The 18002-nt window shown below is 39.9% G+C and overlaps 1 protein-coding gene across 1 annotated transcript; it reads right to left on the reverse strand.

Moving 5' to 3' along the window:
* Positions 1-1682: 1682 nt before the first annotated feature.
* Positions 1683-17010, reverse strand: kcnk13b (potassium channel, subfamily K, member 13b). The gene is made up of 3 exons (XM_084737569.1): positions 16418-17010; positions 7702-8489; positions 1683-1909 (listed from the first exon to the last, which is right to left on the reverse strand). Exons 1-3 carry the CDS (start codon positions 16752-16754, stop codon positions 1754-1756), a joined length of 1281 nt encoding a protein of 426 aa, XP_084593695.1. The 5' UTR covers positions 16755-17010; the 3' UTR covers positions 1683-1753.
* Between the last annotated feature and the right edge of the window lie 992 nt (positions 17011-18002).

Raw genomic sequence — 18002 nt, forward strand, 5'->3', positions numbered from 1 at the left:
ATTGCTGAGCTGAAATCAACCAATGAGCTCTGGAGTAGGGCTGCAACTAATGATTGTCTGTCTATTATTTTCTTGAGTGACTAATTAGTTGTTTGGTCCAGAGCTGCAACAATTAATAAATGAATGTATTATTCATCGACTATTAAATGAAGCATCAAATATTTTGATAATGGGTTCATTGTTTTGGGTCATTTTTTTCTTAATAAAAATGTCAACATTTTCTGATTTCAGCCTTTCATATGTGAAAGTTTTTTTGGTTTCTTTACTCCTCTCTGGAAGTTAACTGAATATCTCTGAGTTGTGGACAAAGCAGGACATTTGAGGACGTCATCTTGGGCTTCGATCACCATTTTCTCACAACTGATTGATTAATCAAGAAAATAATGAGCAGGTTATTTGTTACATTATACATAAAGACAAGAAATTTAAATTATTAAATTATTAAAAAAAGTCCAACTTTTCTTATTTCTGCTTTGTAAATGGTTTCTTTAGTTCACTATGACAGTAAACTAAATATCTTTGGGTTGTGGACAACATTTTCACCATTTTCACCAAACAACTAGTCGAGAAAATAATTGACAGATTAATTGATAATGAAAATAATCATTAGTTACGGCTCTAGTTTGGTTCATAAAATGTCAGAAAACGGCGAAAAATGTTGATCTGTGCTTCACAAATGTCTTGTTTTGTAGAAGAAGCTGAAATCAGAGAATTTTGATTTTTTTAATTAAAATATGACTCAGAGCGATTCATCTGTTATCAGTTGGTGACTTATTTAATTGATTAATAATTGATTATTTGATTAATCATTGCAGCTCTACCCTGGAGTGAGTTTTTTTTTAATATTAATTCATATCAAATCAACCATCTCCAACCTGGACAACATCAGGGTGTTAAAATGTCTGCATGTGTGTTTGGATAATATGCAGCAAAACCACAAAGTAACCAGCAGTCTTACATAATAGGTTTATAGTAATAGACCACCCATTCAGCTAGAGATAGATAGATCTGTTTGGTTTGAACTGAGGTTTTCTTAGGAGGTTTTGTTTTCTATTTGTTGTGATGATGAATAGAAACAGGTGCCAAAGACGGAGGCTATTGAACAGCATAGAGTATGTCTGTGTCTGAGTCATGGATCATGATAGTCTAATTGTAAAATGATGTACTCTGCATTGAGGGTGAACATCAAATTACCTGTGGCCTCTCGTTGCATTTTAATAACTACTACAAAACCAAGAAACACCCATTTTATTAAAGCTATTTTTTTCTCATTAATGTCCTTTTACAGAGCCAGATACAGTAGAGCAGACGTGGGTAGACTCACAGTGAGTATTATGGAGTACTGTGGATGAGTGGAAGTTGCAGTTAGGTGTGAAGTAGCGTGTAGTGCATCAGGTCTTTAAGGCTCGGATACGAGGGCTCTAGGCAGGCTTTTTTATTACCATGGCAACTGAAGTCCTCACGGGGGGGAACATTCCAGCACACTGAGCCTGGTCCAGATGTGAGACTCCAGCAAGCTACCATGCATCATTCATGTAGCCATGTTGCTGACAGACGAGTGGGCTGAGAGGGCTTGATTCTAAGCTGCTGGGGGTCAGCTTGCTTGTCGATGGAAAAGATGGATTATGGAGGCATAAATTGGGACTTGTACGCCACCCATATCTTTTTTTTTTTTCCAGGGAGGTGGTCCACATTGTCAATTTGTCCTCATTCATCTCATCCTCTCAGCCTTTCCTTTGTATCATTTTCCCCCCTATCTGTCCACGCTAGTCTCTGCCAAACGGTTGTTCATGATGCCAAGGGCGCCCACCCCTCCCGAGAAGCCGTTCTGACGTGAGCTGGAGCTGGACTGGCGCGGGTGTCCGATGGCCATCTCCGAAAGCTGCTTCTGCATGATCGCCAAGTTCACCTGCGGGATGGGAAAGAGATAAAGAAATCAACAGATGAAGAAATATTTGCTGTCTGTGTTTGGATGTGCTACCTGCAGTCAGCGAGGCCTTGTGAAACAAGCATTAATACAATGTGTTGGCGGCAGGCACGTCTGAATTCACAGGTGTGATACAAGGCTACCAGATGGTGTTTTTCCTCTCCTTATAGGTGTATTGATTCAAGTGAACAAAGACGACAGATACTGAACAAGTGTGACTGACAAGAGAACAGATATTTACTCTCCCACACAGCAGCCTTTCCGTTTTAATGTTCACTCTACAAAGCAACATGTACAGAGTGCACACAACTAATGTTGTTTTACATGTGTTCAGAAAATATAGAATTAAAAGGGAATTGAGCTGTTTTACATACAATTATGTGTATTTTTAGGCAAATATCCAACACTTGGATCCTGACTGAAATATCAACTAAAACATCTAGACAGACATTTATAGCTCTCAGTGGGGAAATCTTCTTACTTTGCTGATCTTCTGACTTTTACTCCGATGCTACTTTGAGATAGACATTTTTAATTTTTAGCGAAATGTCACACAAATATTACAAACCTTCATGTTCCCCTTAAAGTGAATTTTAAAGCTAGAATAGGTAGTGTATTTCAGGGGATTTTTTTGTTTTGTTGAAACTGCCTTTACACTCTGACAACAATCAATAAAGCAAATGCTCTGGCAGCAAAAAAAGAATCCATAAGATGTGGCTGTCGCAGGCCTGTAATATGCCTGAATGAGGCTAAGTAACTGCCTACCTGTACACACACCGCCTGTGCACTCATTCTGCATGTGCACGTCTTCCACAAGCCTGGGCAGATGTGTTGCTAAAGCCACAGCGAGCTAGTCGCACAAGCGTGGAAAGGAAAGTGCAGCCAGCATTTCCCAATACTAACATGCTAACTTGGCTGCTGTGAATGTTAAAAGTAGCCATGTTAATTTTTTATGCTCAGTATGTTAATGTTAGGTTTTCATTCGTATGAACGAGACATGAGGCAGGTGGTGGGGATAAAGGGGGTTAAGTTGGGTATGAAGTTTCTGCAGGGGACATGTGGAGGACTGGGCAGAAAATGTGGAGTGAATCTAAGTAAAATGAATATGATCAATGTGGAGAAAAACAAACAGACCACTTTGATCCTTTTTTATTAGTTTCGCCCTCTATTAGTGTTCATTATAAAAAATAAAAAAGCGTCTGAAGGGAGGCATGCCACACAAACATTTGAGACCCGCTGAAGATAGTAAACTGGTACATTAGCTACTTAGCATCCACGTTTCAGCATGTTAGCATTGTCATTGTGTACATGTTAGCATGTTAAATTTAGCATTTGGCTCAAAGCACAGCTGTACCTAAGATACCTAACATTGCTGTAGATTCTTAGTTTTGTTGTGACTAAAACAATGAGCCTTAATGATAATGTGTGTATCCACAGATTTGATCATCAGTCATCATCAATAATTTCATTCCTGGACACTGATAGTCCTTAAAAAATATTGTAAACCAGGCTAATCTACGTCTACCTCAGTCACCATGTTTGAATAAGCTGCCTTGCGGTTTCTCAAAATCAGAAGTGAAATATTCAATAATTTAAAGACATCTTCTCGCTCCCCAAATTTGGGCCTTTGAGCGTCAAGATGTGAGATATTTGGATGTGTAGTCAACCTTATCTTAATTATTAAACTTTAAATGATCAGAATTGAATCTTTATGCAGTTAAAATAAACCTTTTTCATGGCAGCCATATTGATATGAAATAGGGTAAACACAGGTGTTACAAATGATAGTAATTAAGGTCTTGTTCCATTTTGTGTCGCAGTCATTCCAGTGAGCCATCATACAAACTAGCAACATCCTGGCTCTGTTTGACACAAATGGAACTGAACATTTACTGATAGCAGCTGTGTTTATCCTTCTATTTCATATCAGAATGGCTGCTGTGAAAAAGATCTATTTTAACTGTATAAGGATTAGACTCACATTCCTGAGTTATTATGTTGAACATGTTTATTTTTATCAATAAAGGGACCTGTCTGAAGATGAGCCTGGCCTCATCTTCAGTTCTGGACCACTGACCAAGACCATGTTATGTATAAAGATGACTCAGTGTTTGGAGAGGGTTTAATGGAATGAAACATATTCTTCAGTCACCAGCCAAACTCTATCAGATATAACATATTTAAAGTTAATGTTGCCACTGAAGTCTATATACAGATTATACATGTTTAGATGAAAATGAAAAGGTCATTACCGGCTGCCACAGTGTCTAACTTGTTAAAATCTGTGAAATGGCTAGACTCCATTTATCCCCTCCACCCCTCCCTTTCTTCTCTCTTAATATTCCTCTCTCCAGTACAACATGTACAAAGCCAGTTTCTCAAACATTACAGGTGCTTTTCTGAGAGAACGTCCAGATAAAATAACCTGATATTCAGACTGAATTTCCAAGTCATTTCACTTCATTCATTCATGTATTATTACAGTGTATATTATATAAATCTCTGAACAAATGAGTGGGCAACTGTTCTGGAACCAGATTACAGACCAACACCGAAATAAATCAAATTTTCTGTCAAACAACACGCTGTGACATGAATTCCTTTTCCAGGCTTCTTGCTGGGGAACAGTCACAAAGGGCTCTGATGTCAACATCCAGTTCTGAGGCTGACTCAAACTTTGGACAAGTTGTTATTTTATTTCACAGGGGGGCGGCCACATTGTGTTGGATTTACGGCTGTCACAATATCAGATTTTCTCTACAAGAAAGAACTTTGTTCATTGTGCATTTTTTGGCAAATGAGTTAAACTCAAAAGAGTGGCTGTAACCATAACCGCACAAACATGATTTTGGGTGGCAGTAATAGCCATGCACTGCGGCAGTAGCTAGCTAAGTAGTTACTGCATTATGTCAGTGTCTCTGGAGGGGTGTTGTGGGAGAGAGACAAACTGAGAATGGAAAGAAAAAGAAATTTTTTAAAGATCCAGTGTATAAGACTTAAGTGGATCGACTCTATTGTGAGAATATGGCAGAAATGGAATATAATATTCCAAAAGTATGTTTTCACTGGTGTATAATCACCTGAAAATAATAATATATTTCTGTCTTTTCTTAATCTCAGAATGAGCCCTTTATATCTACAGAGGGAGCAGGTCCTCCTCCATGGAGGCCGCCATGTTGCACCACCGTGTTCCTACAGTAGCCCTGAACAGACAAACCAAACACCAGTTCTAGATACAGCCTTTTGCATTTTGTGCAATTTTCACGGGCCATCTGATGTTCTCCTACACAATGGTGGCTCCTGAAGAGGTTAGCGTAGATACTGTGATAACATCAGTTATATCAGAACTGGAGAGTATTTCTTCATTGAAAGAAGAGCAAAGAACGACACAGAGGACTTTTCTCCACACAAAAGATGTTTCCGATCTTCTTGGCTTCAGTTGATCTTAATCAACTGATAGACAGATGGTTCATTTAATCACCTGCCAAGTTTTTTTTGAAGTGCGCACCCTTTTCCAAACTGTTTTTAAGGACTTTCCAGATGGTTCTGCGTAACAAACCATCTGGCATGTCAGGTTAGGGAAGTGTTATCTGTGACAGCGGATTATGCGTAAGTCATTTTACAGCTAACGTTAGCTACACAAAGCATATGATGGTATAATGATCAACATTACTACACAAAAACACAACTTTATAACTTGTACAAAAACACAACTTGATGACTATGTTCACTGATTTGAGTCAAACTGGATGATATTTTCTGGAGAAAAATGCTTTCTGTTTTTTCCTCTGATGTCCTCCAGCTGCTCAGCTTCAACTCTCAGACTTTCTTCTAACTTAGCTTCTGTTAGTAGGCAACAGCATCAAGCTCAGCAGCCTCCCAGCAAGCATGGCTAAACAGGAACAAAATACATACATCGACCAGATGCCGCATTTTGACTGGGACTGTCCCGGTTTCAAGCTTGGTGTCACAAATCCCAACATATATCTGTATAAACACTAAAATGCTTTTTTAAATGTTTTTCCTTTACACAGACTTTAATGAAGGTAAATACAGTGAGTGGCTGTGTGTAACGGCGCTGCTGCCTTCAGATGGTATAGGGATTTCATGAACTGAAGAGAAGCTTTTCAGAAAGAATATAGCAGCTGTGGACAGCTGTGAGAATCCCCCACATTCACCCATAGATCACTGCAGTCCGATTAACTGATCTTCCTGCTTCCTGCTTGTGGTTCATGCATAATCTCAGACGTGCACATGCATTACCACGCTGTGCATTTAATGTCGCAGGTTGAGGATTTGAAAATATACTCCAACAATACTGCAGGAAGACTGACCGGGAATACAGTGCCAAGGTTTCCTGATACTTTACTGGTCCGCTAACCATATTCCTGCACAGAAGGAGGCATGGATCCACTCATGGACGAGTAACATGAGTAGATGCATGCTTCATTCTGCACAGTGACACGGTTGGCGAATGGTAGAAAGAAAATAGAAAATATGAAAATGATCATAACAAGGTGTGTGGATTATCAGACACTGCTGTTGAGGTTTTCAAATGATGTATTTTTGGCACTTTGAGCACCACAAGCTGAGTGCCATCTGTTTTCATTGTATTCAAGAGAATATAATGAACTCTCTAAAACTCGGCAGCTCACACCAAAACACTCTAGATGGATAAACAGTACTACAGGTAAGAGGAAAAATATGTATTTTTGATTCTGGGATGAACTGTTACTATAAGTTATTTATTGTCTGAAACTAAATTTATGATAGTATCACACTCTGGTTTAAAGTATGGCCCTGTGGGCCTGTATCTATATTATGCAACGTGTTATTAATGATCTGTTTCCACATGTTAATGTTCCGTTCAGTTTGTGTGTAAATGGTTTTACATCAGTTTTATCACACCCTTGCTACAGCATCACACCTCTCAGTCTAATCATTTTCTCAGTCAAAACCCTCAGGCTCTTCTCTTTAATTAGAATGATCGCCAGGTGTGAAAATTCTGATTTTGTTTTGGATCCACTTCAGAATACACCTGGGCTGAGTGAGTGCTGTTCTGACATTCAGCAGTTCACACTGCTCACTCCTCCTGTCTGAAAAGTAGTTTAGCAGTTAGATACCTCTGAGTGGTTAGATGGGCTGTTGAAGGGGTGATATAAATAGCATGCTGGGAAGTTTTTTAAAAGGTTAATCATGTTTCTTTAGAAACTTAATTTAATAAGTTGACTGAACTCTGTACAGTACTTTCATTCAACTCATCATTTCAAGTCAAAAGACCTCAAGTTAGGGGAACTCATGTTTAGAAGTCCTGAAGTACTCTGAAGATAAAGAAAATTACTATTTTAATTTTAAATAACTTTAACAAATAAAGCTTGTGTATTGAACTTAAGTTAATGAGAAACGCTTGACTGATTCCACTGAATTCTTGTATGTACAAGTTGTGATATTTTCTGTTACATGTACCTTATGGTTCATAATAAGTTTCTGCATCGAGAACTGTACTAGAAAGCTCCTGTAGAGCATTTGAAATTCAATACTGCTTCTGATGAGGTAGATGACTGAGAGCAAGGTGAATGGGATGTTAATGAGTGCACTAAGGAAGCAAGATTATTGACAAAATGTTCTTTCTGCTACTTGTATGTGAGCAGTAATCAAATCCCAGTTGCAGATAAGTGAATTTGTTGCGTGTTATAACACATGTGATTTGATTAGACAGACGCAATATCACACAAGCTGTCAGCCAAAACCCGCTTCAGCCTTGAAGCTCTCACCTTATTGGCAGCTAGAAAGTCCCTCATGGAGATCATCTCCCCAGACATCCTGCGCCCAGTGTCAGTCTCGCTCTCGTTGATAGCATCTGTCTCGATGGAGGGGTCTCTGCGGGCGCGCAGGTGACCCGGGGCCACCACATTCCGTCGGGGGTGCCTGTGCGGATGGTGGCCCCTCCTGGGGAAGCAGCAGCGACAGGGGCCCTCCAGCCTCCTCAGCAGCCAGTTGAGGACCTGCTTGATGACGATGGAGATGACATTGAAGAGGGAGTAGATGCAGCAGACGCCGGTCAGGATGAAGAAGAAGTTGCCCAGCCGGTATGCGGCCGTGGCGTGGCCCTCGTAGACGACCCTCTGGCTGCTCACCATGTCTCCAAAACCGATGGTGCTGAAGGCCACAAAGCAGAAGTAGAGCGAGTCCAGGTAGCCCCAGCCCTCGGCTGCTGAGTACATGAGCGAGGCGCAGCAGGACACCAAGATGGCTGCCACTCCTAGAATGAGCATAACGCAGTAGACAGAAGGCTTCCAACCCGCCAGATCCTCCCCTTTCCCTCCTCCGCTTCCTCCAGCTCTGCCTGCTCTGTTTCCTTCAGAGACTCGTCGGCCATTTTGTGGGAGCACAGCCTTGTTATGGCGTCGCTCGTGACAGGACTTGAGGACGACAGCGATGACGGTGATAACACGCTCCAGAAAGAGGTTGAAGAAAAGGATGGTGGCTGCGCAGCCGAGCAAGCCGTAAAACATCAGGAAGACTTTTCCTCCGATGGTGGCAGGCGTGGTCATCCCAAACCCTGGATACACACAAAAACATCGTCAGCATTAATATTCATAGCCAAACCGACCAGAGACAGAAGAAGAAGTGGATGGAACTTCAGGGTCTGAAAAGTGAAGTCAATATGGAAGTGTCAAAACCTGCATTCTGTCTACTGACCAGCAGGGGACGACGCCACTGGTTGCAAAAAGAAGTCAGACTGTATGGATCTCGTTAGAAAATGAGCCCACATCTCACTTGATTTATGATGTCAGTAAACAGTTTCCTAATGAATCTATGGTCTCTATCACTAGTTTCAAGTCTTTTTCAATACAGCATGATGTTCATTTCATTGAAAATTATGGTCCCATTTAGAATAAAATAGATGATAAAGCAGGGTATGTCAGATCAAACTATCAAATGAGACAGTTTTGATCAAGAATGAATCAAGATTATGTTACTTCATTATCTAATTCTCACTTATAATGTTTTCAGAAATATATTCAATTTAACTGCAATATGAGAAAGATCCTTAATACACCCATGGAAAAATTGCAATCAGGTAGCCACCAAGTTCAGTTCACACAATTTAAAATGAAGTAGTTCATGTTCAAGTAAGTTCACGGTTCCAAAAATGAACTAGTTCACATTCTTTTCTTCTGTTTTTCTTGTTTGCTTGTCTGTTTGTTGTTTAAATTTAAATTTAAATTTAAATAGAACCTCCTCCTACCAAGGATGTTGGAGTCTTTATAATGATGTCATACTAAGTGTACATGATATTCACATTTTAATTTGAAGTCCCAGGATTACTTATATCTATAGTTATTAACAACAGTTAACAGTTAGCAAACTTGAACACCAACACACTGTTCAAATTCTGGAAACATGAAATTCCGACGTTCCACTGAAACTTGAACGCCCCATAATACATTAGAACAGCAGGGTGATGAAGAGGGAGATGAGACAGAGGAGAAGAGCGGTAACACTGATCTATCAGTCTGTTTCTCACTGTAACACAAGTCTACATGATCAACCGAAGTGCTGTTATCTCTCTCAGGAGTGAATGTGGCTCACGGTCATGTTCACTGATCACAAACTGATCCGTTCAGTTCACCATTCACCAAAAATATGAGCACGCTCAAGGGACGTTGCTCTTTTAGCATGTTTATGCACAATATCGCCATAGTGGAAATGTCAAGACAGACCTGAGAACAAATACATGTAAATAGGGGGGAGGTGTGTTTTTCTAGAAGAAAAGCACTGTCACAATTTTTCTCTATTATTTTCAAGGGATTATGATATACATGTAGAAAGTCAGATGTAATCATAAACCCATGAATATAACACCACTGGTGAAGATATTAACATATGTACCCTGTGGTGTCTGTATATGTCGGCCAAATTCAAGGCTTCAAAACGGTAGTCCGCTAACAAATGGGTGACATCATGGTGGCTCTGTCCATTATTTCTGCTGCCTGTGATGCTGTGGCCTTATGACAAGATAAAATGAGGTGAACACCAGAAAGAGCAGCGCTTGAATTGTCACCCTCAGCATGTGCAAGTGTCTCTGAATAAAAGAACAGAATAAAAGTATTACCTTCATTCGAAAGGTGCTCCATTTTATTCCACACACTTTTCAAATAAAAGTCAGCGCTCTAAGTACATGAATGGATTGTTTGTGGAGAAGATGACTGTGTGCATTGCCTTGACGCACCTTTTAAACAAAACACATCTTTACAATTCCTAATCTGTAATTTATACTAATGCAAGGGCCTCAATCCACCGGGTTGCCAATGGTGACACACTCTCCTTCCCTATCTGTCTCTTTGCCACTCACTCACTTAAAGAGCTGAGGTGTTTTCAGTCCAAGCACATCGCAGCAATCAGTCCCAGAGTGTTGGTTTGTCTAACATTTCACTGTATTCCCCACCGTTATTTTGCAACTGAAAGACTCGCTGGAGCCACTTCACGTCTCAATTTCGTCATTTTCTCCCATTTTCAAAGGTTTAAACCCATCTAACTGGTTTTACCCAGAGGGGAACTGAGACGTGGTTTGAGTGTGACTTCTCCTTTGTCTCCTGTGAACTGGCAGATGAACAAAATGGGAGTCAAAGTGAGAGGTCTGTCTATCGACTGTGCCAATCTAAGTGATGTCTCCTCCTTTTCATCCCTCATTTAACACTGAAAGCTCATTGAGGCATTGTCCATCTGTCTGTTCTCCTTTTCCAGGTTATTACATTCATGGCATTGTCAAACACCTTTTACACGCATTGTGTTTTGTGTTGTGATAAACGTCACACATGTACAACATCTGTCATTTTTTTTTCCAACATGACAGCTCTTTTCAATGGAAAAGCAAAGATACATGTTACTGCATCTCCTGTCATGAAAAACATACTCTGCAGCATGACTAATTGCCGCTGTGCCAGAGGCAGGCTTCTCGTGGAAGATTTGATTGCCTTGAATTCACATTCATTCTCAAGGTGCTAATTGGGCTGGAGCTTTTCACAACGATAAAGCCAAATGGGCTGGATTTTATAGATGTGTTTCTGTTTCTTTCTTGTTTGCTAAATTCATTTAATTGATGAGTCATTTGGCCTAGTAATAAAATATAAAGTTAATAACAAAAACAAAAGAAAACAGCGTGCTACTGTGTTACCGTGACATCTATGTCAGGATGGCGGGTCTAAAAGCTTTGACCATGGTGCTAATGGTGGTGCTGTGTTTTGCTACACAGAGAGAGAGAGAGAGTTAGATCTGTCTGTTAAATACGGTGCTACAGCCAGCAGTCACTTAGCTTAGCACAAAGACAGGGAAATAGCTAGCTTTGCTTTGTCCAAAGGTAACAAAATCCCCCTAACACCAGCTCTTAACTTACTAATTACATGTTATATCATCCTGAAGTCTTCTTGTCACCGTGAGGTTGCCAGTAAACCACAGAGTTAGTGGTTCAGCATGTAACCTCCTGAAAAAACAGAATTTGTCATTTTTACACTTAGGTTTTTGTACAGTTTTGTACAAACTGTATAAAACTTGTTCACTGAGGACATATATTGTTACCTTTGAACAGAGCCAGGCTAGCTATTTCCCTCTGTTTCAAGTCTTTGTGCTAAGCTAAGTTTGGCTAACATGCTAATGGTTGTAACCTTAAACATACAGTATGTAAATTCTGCTGCATTAAACATAACAAAAGACATAGTTTAATGATGTCACTAAGTAGGACGGGAACATGGGAGTTGCTGTCTTCATTGTTAAACAACCACCACAGCTGACAAAAATCTATCTGACATGACTCAAGAAGAAATTATGCTCATGGACCAGGTAATATTCAAGTTCTCTTCCACATTCTATGACATATTCTCCACATCCCGTGTTCTCCTTGAAGTTGCAGTAACTAGCAAGCAATGGCTAACAGGAAACGCACCACTTCCATGAATAAATTTGAAATATCTCTGCATTTGAAACATTGTAATGTTGTAATTACACAACTCAATAACATATATAACGTGTGTTTTAATGCAGAAATGTTACACATAATACCTTTAAAATGTTGTGAAGTGAGAGGAGCTGCTGGTTCTGCACGTTTTTTTTTTTTTTATCTCCATTCCGTAATTCAGTAAATAGTTCTTCATTAAAGAATATCCTCAGTGTTACATAAAACAGAATCTCTGATCTCTCTCACATTGGCTAATGTAACAATCTCATAGGTTTCTGTTAAGGCCACTACTTGTACTTGTCTTAACTTGTGTTTCTGAGAAAATATGATTTTTCTGTCATTGTGTTTTTTTTCGTGGCTGATGGGTGTATATACTACAATACCCATGAGCTTCCACCAATATTGCGACAAAGAAGAAGCCAGCCAGTCAGTATTTGTGAACAAAACACATTGCCATAGCTGCGAGATTGATCCAGAATCGAAAGGTGAATTGATTTCTGCTGCATATTATGTTCTCTCAGCACCATAATCTTTAGCTTCCTTCATTACTAGTGCACTTAACAGAATTTGAGGTTCTGTAATTTGATTTGTAAACCAGTTCATATGTAGAAGAACTATTTACGTATTTACTAACACAGCTGTTAATCTTTTGTGCTGATGATTCGACTGGGAGATATTCATACTGCAGTCCTTCATCTGTGAGAAAAATTAATTTACTTTGCTACGCTATTTAATAGATACATGACAGTGGTAATGATTATCTCATCTAACTCCCAGCATGCAAGAGAACAAGTGCATTTCCCAAAATGTTGAACTATTTGACAACACACTAATCTCTGTACAGTGTAATCATATATTTTATATATATTATCACAATCCAATAAAAGGCTGTTCAGTGAAGTGTCTATGTCATATAAACATGGGAACTTATATGTACATATGTTCTGGCAATGCATCTCTCTTGTACTCTTCCATGTACTCATCCACACTGTGACGCACACAGCGCTGTCCTTGAAGATGCAAAATGCTGAAATGTCTTTGTGAGGGGCTTTCCCTCAAGTTTCATGTGCTCATACATCCAAAAGCTGAGGACTGGATGAAATGAAAATCAGAAAGACTAATTCCTTAGTGACTAAGCATAAATTAAATATTGTAAAAACCTCTCTGGCTGTTGACTTCACACACCTAGATTTAACGTAACAAGTGGAATATTGTCGCATACATTACTTTTGCATTAGGTTGCAGCAATGATGACTTCAAATGATTATATCATGATGCATCTGTCAGATCAGAGACAGGATGCAGCCTCAGTACAATTATAAATCAGTGGGTGCATTACTTCATACTGTTAAAACCTACAACTGGGCCTCGTAGCAGTACAGTCAATGATTGCTGAGCGATGTGTTTAACTTTTGAAAGATGCCTATGTACATTATTTCATGTCTTATAGAATAATGATGCTTTCTCTTGTAGGAGGTTACGTGAATGCTACTTACTGCTCCATCGCAGGTGTTAGGAAAGTGTAGAAGCTCAAGGCTGTTAGTACAGAAGAGAAAAGCAATTTCTTTAGGACAGGCATCTTGAAAATTGTCAGTGGCCTCAGGAATCATGGTGAATCACAGATCAATCTTGGGATGTCACGAGGGTATCAACCAACCAGTAGCCCAACTGACTGGGATGTTAAAAAGCACCAGGAATGATTCTGAATGAAGAGAGAATCTCATGTAATAAGAACTTGATAAAGACTTGCCCATAATCATCATAACTCTCATCTAAATCGTGATGGCCCAAGCCAGTCATCTAATCAGAGGGCCTGTCAAACTGTCAGTCATCATGAATTGCCTCACGTTAGTCAAACATGTTGAAATGGCACTACCCATCAGGTAGTGTGAAGAAAGAACAGAGAGAAAACACAGTGTGGAAGTATGAATCAGAGGTGCCAGCAACAGAAGATCAATAGGTTTATTGTCACTATGTATAACAGCGCTCTTGGTTAGAGGGATGGTTCTGTTTCTCTACTTTGTCTGCCTTACTTACAACCATGACTCAAGTGTTCTCCGACAGTCCTGGACACAGTCAGTGCTGAAATTGAAAACCCTTTTGTCAGGGACAAATCTTGCTCTGAGGCCGGCGTTAAATTGCCTTTTTTCTCAAGTCAACTTTTGGGTAATCCATTGAATGAAACTGCAAGTACTAAGTCGACACTAAGCAGTGTTTCGCAGCTGAACTTTCTTTAAAAATTAGGGCACTTTCTGGTCAATCGGTCTATATCCACGTGCCCAACCACACTCTCATTAGTTGGACAATTGGAGAAAGGAAAAAAGTGATTCTTAAACTCAAAGGCGTAGAATTGGATAGGGATGGTGGAGACATGTCACTACTAATACTCAGAGACTACAGAATTGTCATTAGCAATCATTTTAACTAAACCAAAAGCACCAAATCTCTCTTGAAAGATTGCATCTACCCCTCTTAAGCTTCATAGTGGTTTGGTCCGCTGCCGACCTATAGACACAGGCCAGGGGGGAAAGTGAGAAATATACACAAATCGATTGTTATATCATTTATTCCAGTGCATGCTGTAATCTCAGTCAGCACTCCTCTGGCAGTATCTCTCCATGTCCCCTTGCACTGTGGAGACACAGTTTTCTTTTCCTTATGGGGACACTGTGTCTCTGTTGCTCTTTGTGACAACAGGCAACAGAAGAACAGGCAGACAGTAGAGAAGGAGAACAAGATATGGTGGTAGTGTCCCCACCACCCATGAAAAAATGCTAATTAATGGTATTTACTAAAGTCATCTCCAAACTAGTTGACACTATGGCAAAGTACCAGTACAAATCACTACACTGGCCCCGATCAGCCCCCAACCTCAGAGGACAGAATCGGATCGGTACTCTGTATTGTCCAGTGTACAAAGTTCAGGTATCAGAATCTGTATCGGATTGTCAGTAGCTTAACCTGTTGAGCTTGGCATTAGCATCTTGCACAGCTAATGTTGGACTAATGTTGTAATACTGAGGGACAGTCAAGAGAAACTGTGTGAATGTTAAGCCTCATTCGAAGCCAGCTAGATAACTAGAGTAAGTTGTAGGCCGAATGAGGTCATAATCATTTTTTCATGATGTGAGCATGAACTGTATTAGCACATGCTGTGTTGTTAAGTGGAAGCTGGTTCTGCTCTGTTATCCTTGCCGATGTGCATGTGTTTGTATTGCTGTTGTATGTAAGTTTGATTATGTTCTGAAGTTAACAGTGTAGCTACCTGTGGCAAAGAAATGGTCAAGCTGTAGGTAATTTGCTTGACAATGCTGTATGTAGCACCCATTTAGGCTAGCAGGTGGCATGCATTCGATGCATTGTGCCTGAAATCAATCCAGGGATTTCTTGACAAAGATTTTCTATAGTTCACTGCAGCCCTATTAAAAAGGACTTGAAGTGGATCACTAAGTAGGAAATACCTGAACAAGTAGGGTAAAGAGGAGGTCTTATTTGAATAGACGTTTCGGTGTGAGTAATAACATTAATTATGGATTAATTTCATTCTAGTACTGTTTATGCTGGTTTACTGCATGGGTTACCAGTACGCACAACTAAATGGTCCATCATTAACGCTGCTATAAAAAGTCAAATATGTTAGAAAAAATATTTTGCATACATTATTGGCTGATTAGTATCTTAAAAGTTGGATTATACCTAACCAGGCTTCTGAGACTTATTCAAATATAGCTTGACTGATGCATCAATCAGCTGATAATATCAGCCCGACATTTGCACATCTATCTCGCAGCTTCATCTCACATCTATATTGGTCTATATCGATGTTAGCATATGCTGTCCGATATGTACCTATAATACAAGCAGAACAGAACATTAAGCAGATTGTTTTTATTTGTTAGATGTACATTTGATTCTTTTTCTCAACTCAGATTTAATATATACAGTATACACTTTGCTCTATTTGTGTTTTTTATTATTTATGTTGTAGAATTATTTAAAAAAAAATACCTCTGAAAGTTCACTTTCAGTGATATTATTGTGAACAATACTTTTTTTTTTGTTTTAAAATATCTCCATTACAAATCTTTGTCACAAGTGTTAACTACTTTTGTGGGATTAAAAATATATGTTTATATGCATAATCTTCATATATTCTGTAACAGAATATTGGCCGATATATCAGAAATTCTTCTCTCTCCCTAATTTCGGCTCCAAATCCAGTTGGTTTGGCCCTACTGACTTTTGTGATTTTGTGATTAATAAAATGGAAGAGTTTGTTAGAGAGTTCGCAAAAGAAATTAAACTATTCAACACACAATTTGTGACAAAGTGAGTCGCATTATAGGGAAATTTAAAACAAAACAAAACATCCAAATGACACACAACAGAGAACACATATATTCACAAGTAAATAATTCTAACAATGTTTTCTTCAGAGGTTTGAATGAGATTTTAAATGTTTTTAGAAAAAGATGACACAGGTGACTGAATTTACATGCTGCACCGTGTTAAAGCCTCTTTCTCCATCTCACCAATGGTTGACACCACAGTTCCCACGAAGTAAAAAGCGCCGGTGAAGTCCCATCGAGGTCTGATCGTGTCCACACGGATCCCCGCTACGTTCGCCTCCTCGTAGTTCCTGAGGAAGTTGTTCAGGTCCTTCTTGCTCAGGTTGTACTTCTGGCTGAAATGCTCGAACCTCTGCGCCCAGCGTTCCTTCGCCTCTCGCTCCTTCGGCTGTTCCAGCGCCGAGAAGACAGCGGCCCCGCACAGGAGGTAGACGATGATGAACAAAGCCAGCAGCAGGAACCTCGCGTTATCCTCATTTATTGGACCGGAGCCGCAGCAGCAGCCGCTCCTACATGCCATTATGTTGCCGTTGTCACCGCGGTGCAGCTGCACTGAGGGACCTGTGGCATGGTGCTCCCGAAAAGAACGCACAGTCCTCGGAAGAAACGTTGACAAGACAGAAAAGTCCTGCGCAGTAGTAGTTAGGTTCTTTTTCGGGGAGGTTATAATCGTGGATTTGGCATTTTGCTCGTGAGCTTCTGTGCGTAATCAAAGTCCAAACCGTTCACCCAAACGCGTCCACAGTTCATCTACACCAGCTGTAGTCTTTGGTCTGGTTTGCCAAGATGCTCAGAGAGCCGTGCAGCAACCTGTGGATGCACCGAGTCGTGCTGCTGTGCACTCCGCTCCTGCCTCTCCAAAGAAGTCCCCACCCCTGAGCGCGCGTTTTACGCACCACCGACACACTGATGAACTTATATCCCCTGTCCATTCATTACCGTCTGTGAGGTCTGTTCAGTCAGATCTGCTTAATTCCAGCTAATGTCCCTATTTCAGCTCGTAAAAGGCATCATTACAGCCGGATCTGATAATGAGTCCTGAGCTGTCCTGAAAATGTTCGCCCTGATCCCAGCCTCGGAGGTTTGATTCTGACAATATAGAGCGCGTTTGCATAGTGAGATCAATGTCACTTGACCTTTTCGGGTTCTGATGAGGGATTCATGCTCCTGCCCGCGCTTACCCGGGGACGATGTGAGCAAATGTCACCACGGAACGACGGCTAGAAATAAATTATTCAGGATGACAGGGACAACAAAGAGCTATTTCTGTCAAATTGGGAATTTTAACAACGTGATGATGCGTCCAGACTCACGGACAGAGCAGCTGCCTTTCTAGGTCACACTTAACTAAGTTGTCTTGATGTGAAGTACAACATGTTTCATCAAAAAGACATGGGTGGTACTTTTAAATAATGTAATTAACTCTTTTTTTTGGAATACAATACTCTTAAACCTTACCAGAACCACTTAAAAACACAAAACATGCACTAAACGAGCCAAAAAGTGTTAACTGGACCAATAATTAGCATTTTGTACTATTTAATATCACACATACAGAAACCCAGATTATATTATTACAGTAGTGTCTCTTTTAAGTGAGTTGTAATATAAGACCTGCACATTAATGAAAGTGATGATAATTGTAAAGCAGTAGTTTTGAAGTAAGTATAATGTAAAAAAGTAAATATAATAGTAAATATAATATGAAGGTATGACATTTCTGCATTAAAGGAACAATATGTAACAATTGCATGTCCAAAAACAGCAG

The sequence above is a fragment of the Lutjanus erythropterus genome, chromosome 15, assembly GCF_056507025.1.
Source record: "Lutjanus erythropterus isolate fLutEry1 chromosome 15, fLutEry1.hap2, whole genome shotgun sequence".
Taxonomy (NCBI): Eukaryota; Metazoa; Chordata; class Actinopteri; order Lutjaniformes; family Lutjanidae; genus Lutjanus; species Lutjanus erythropterus.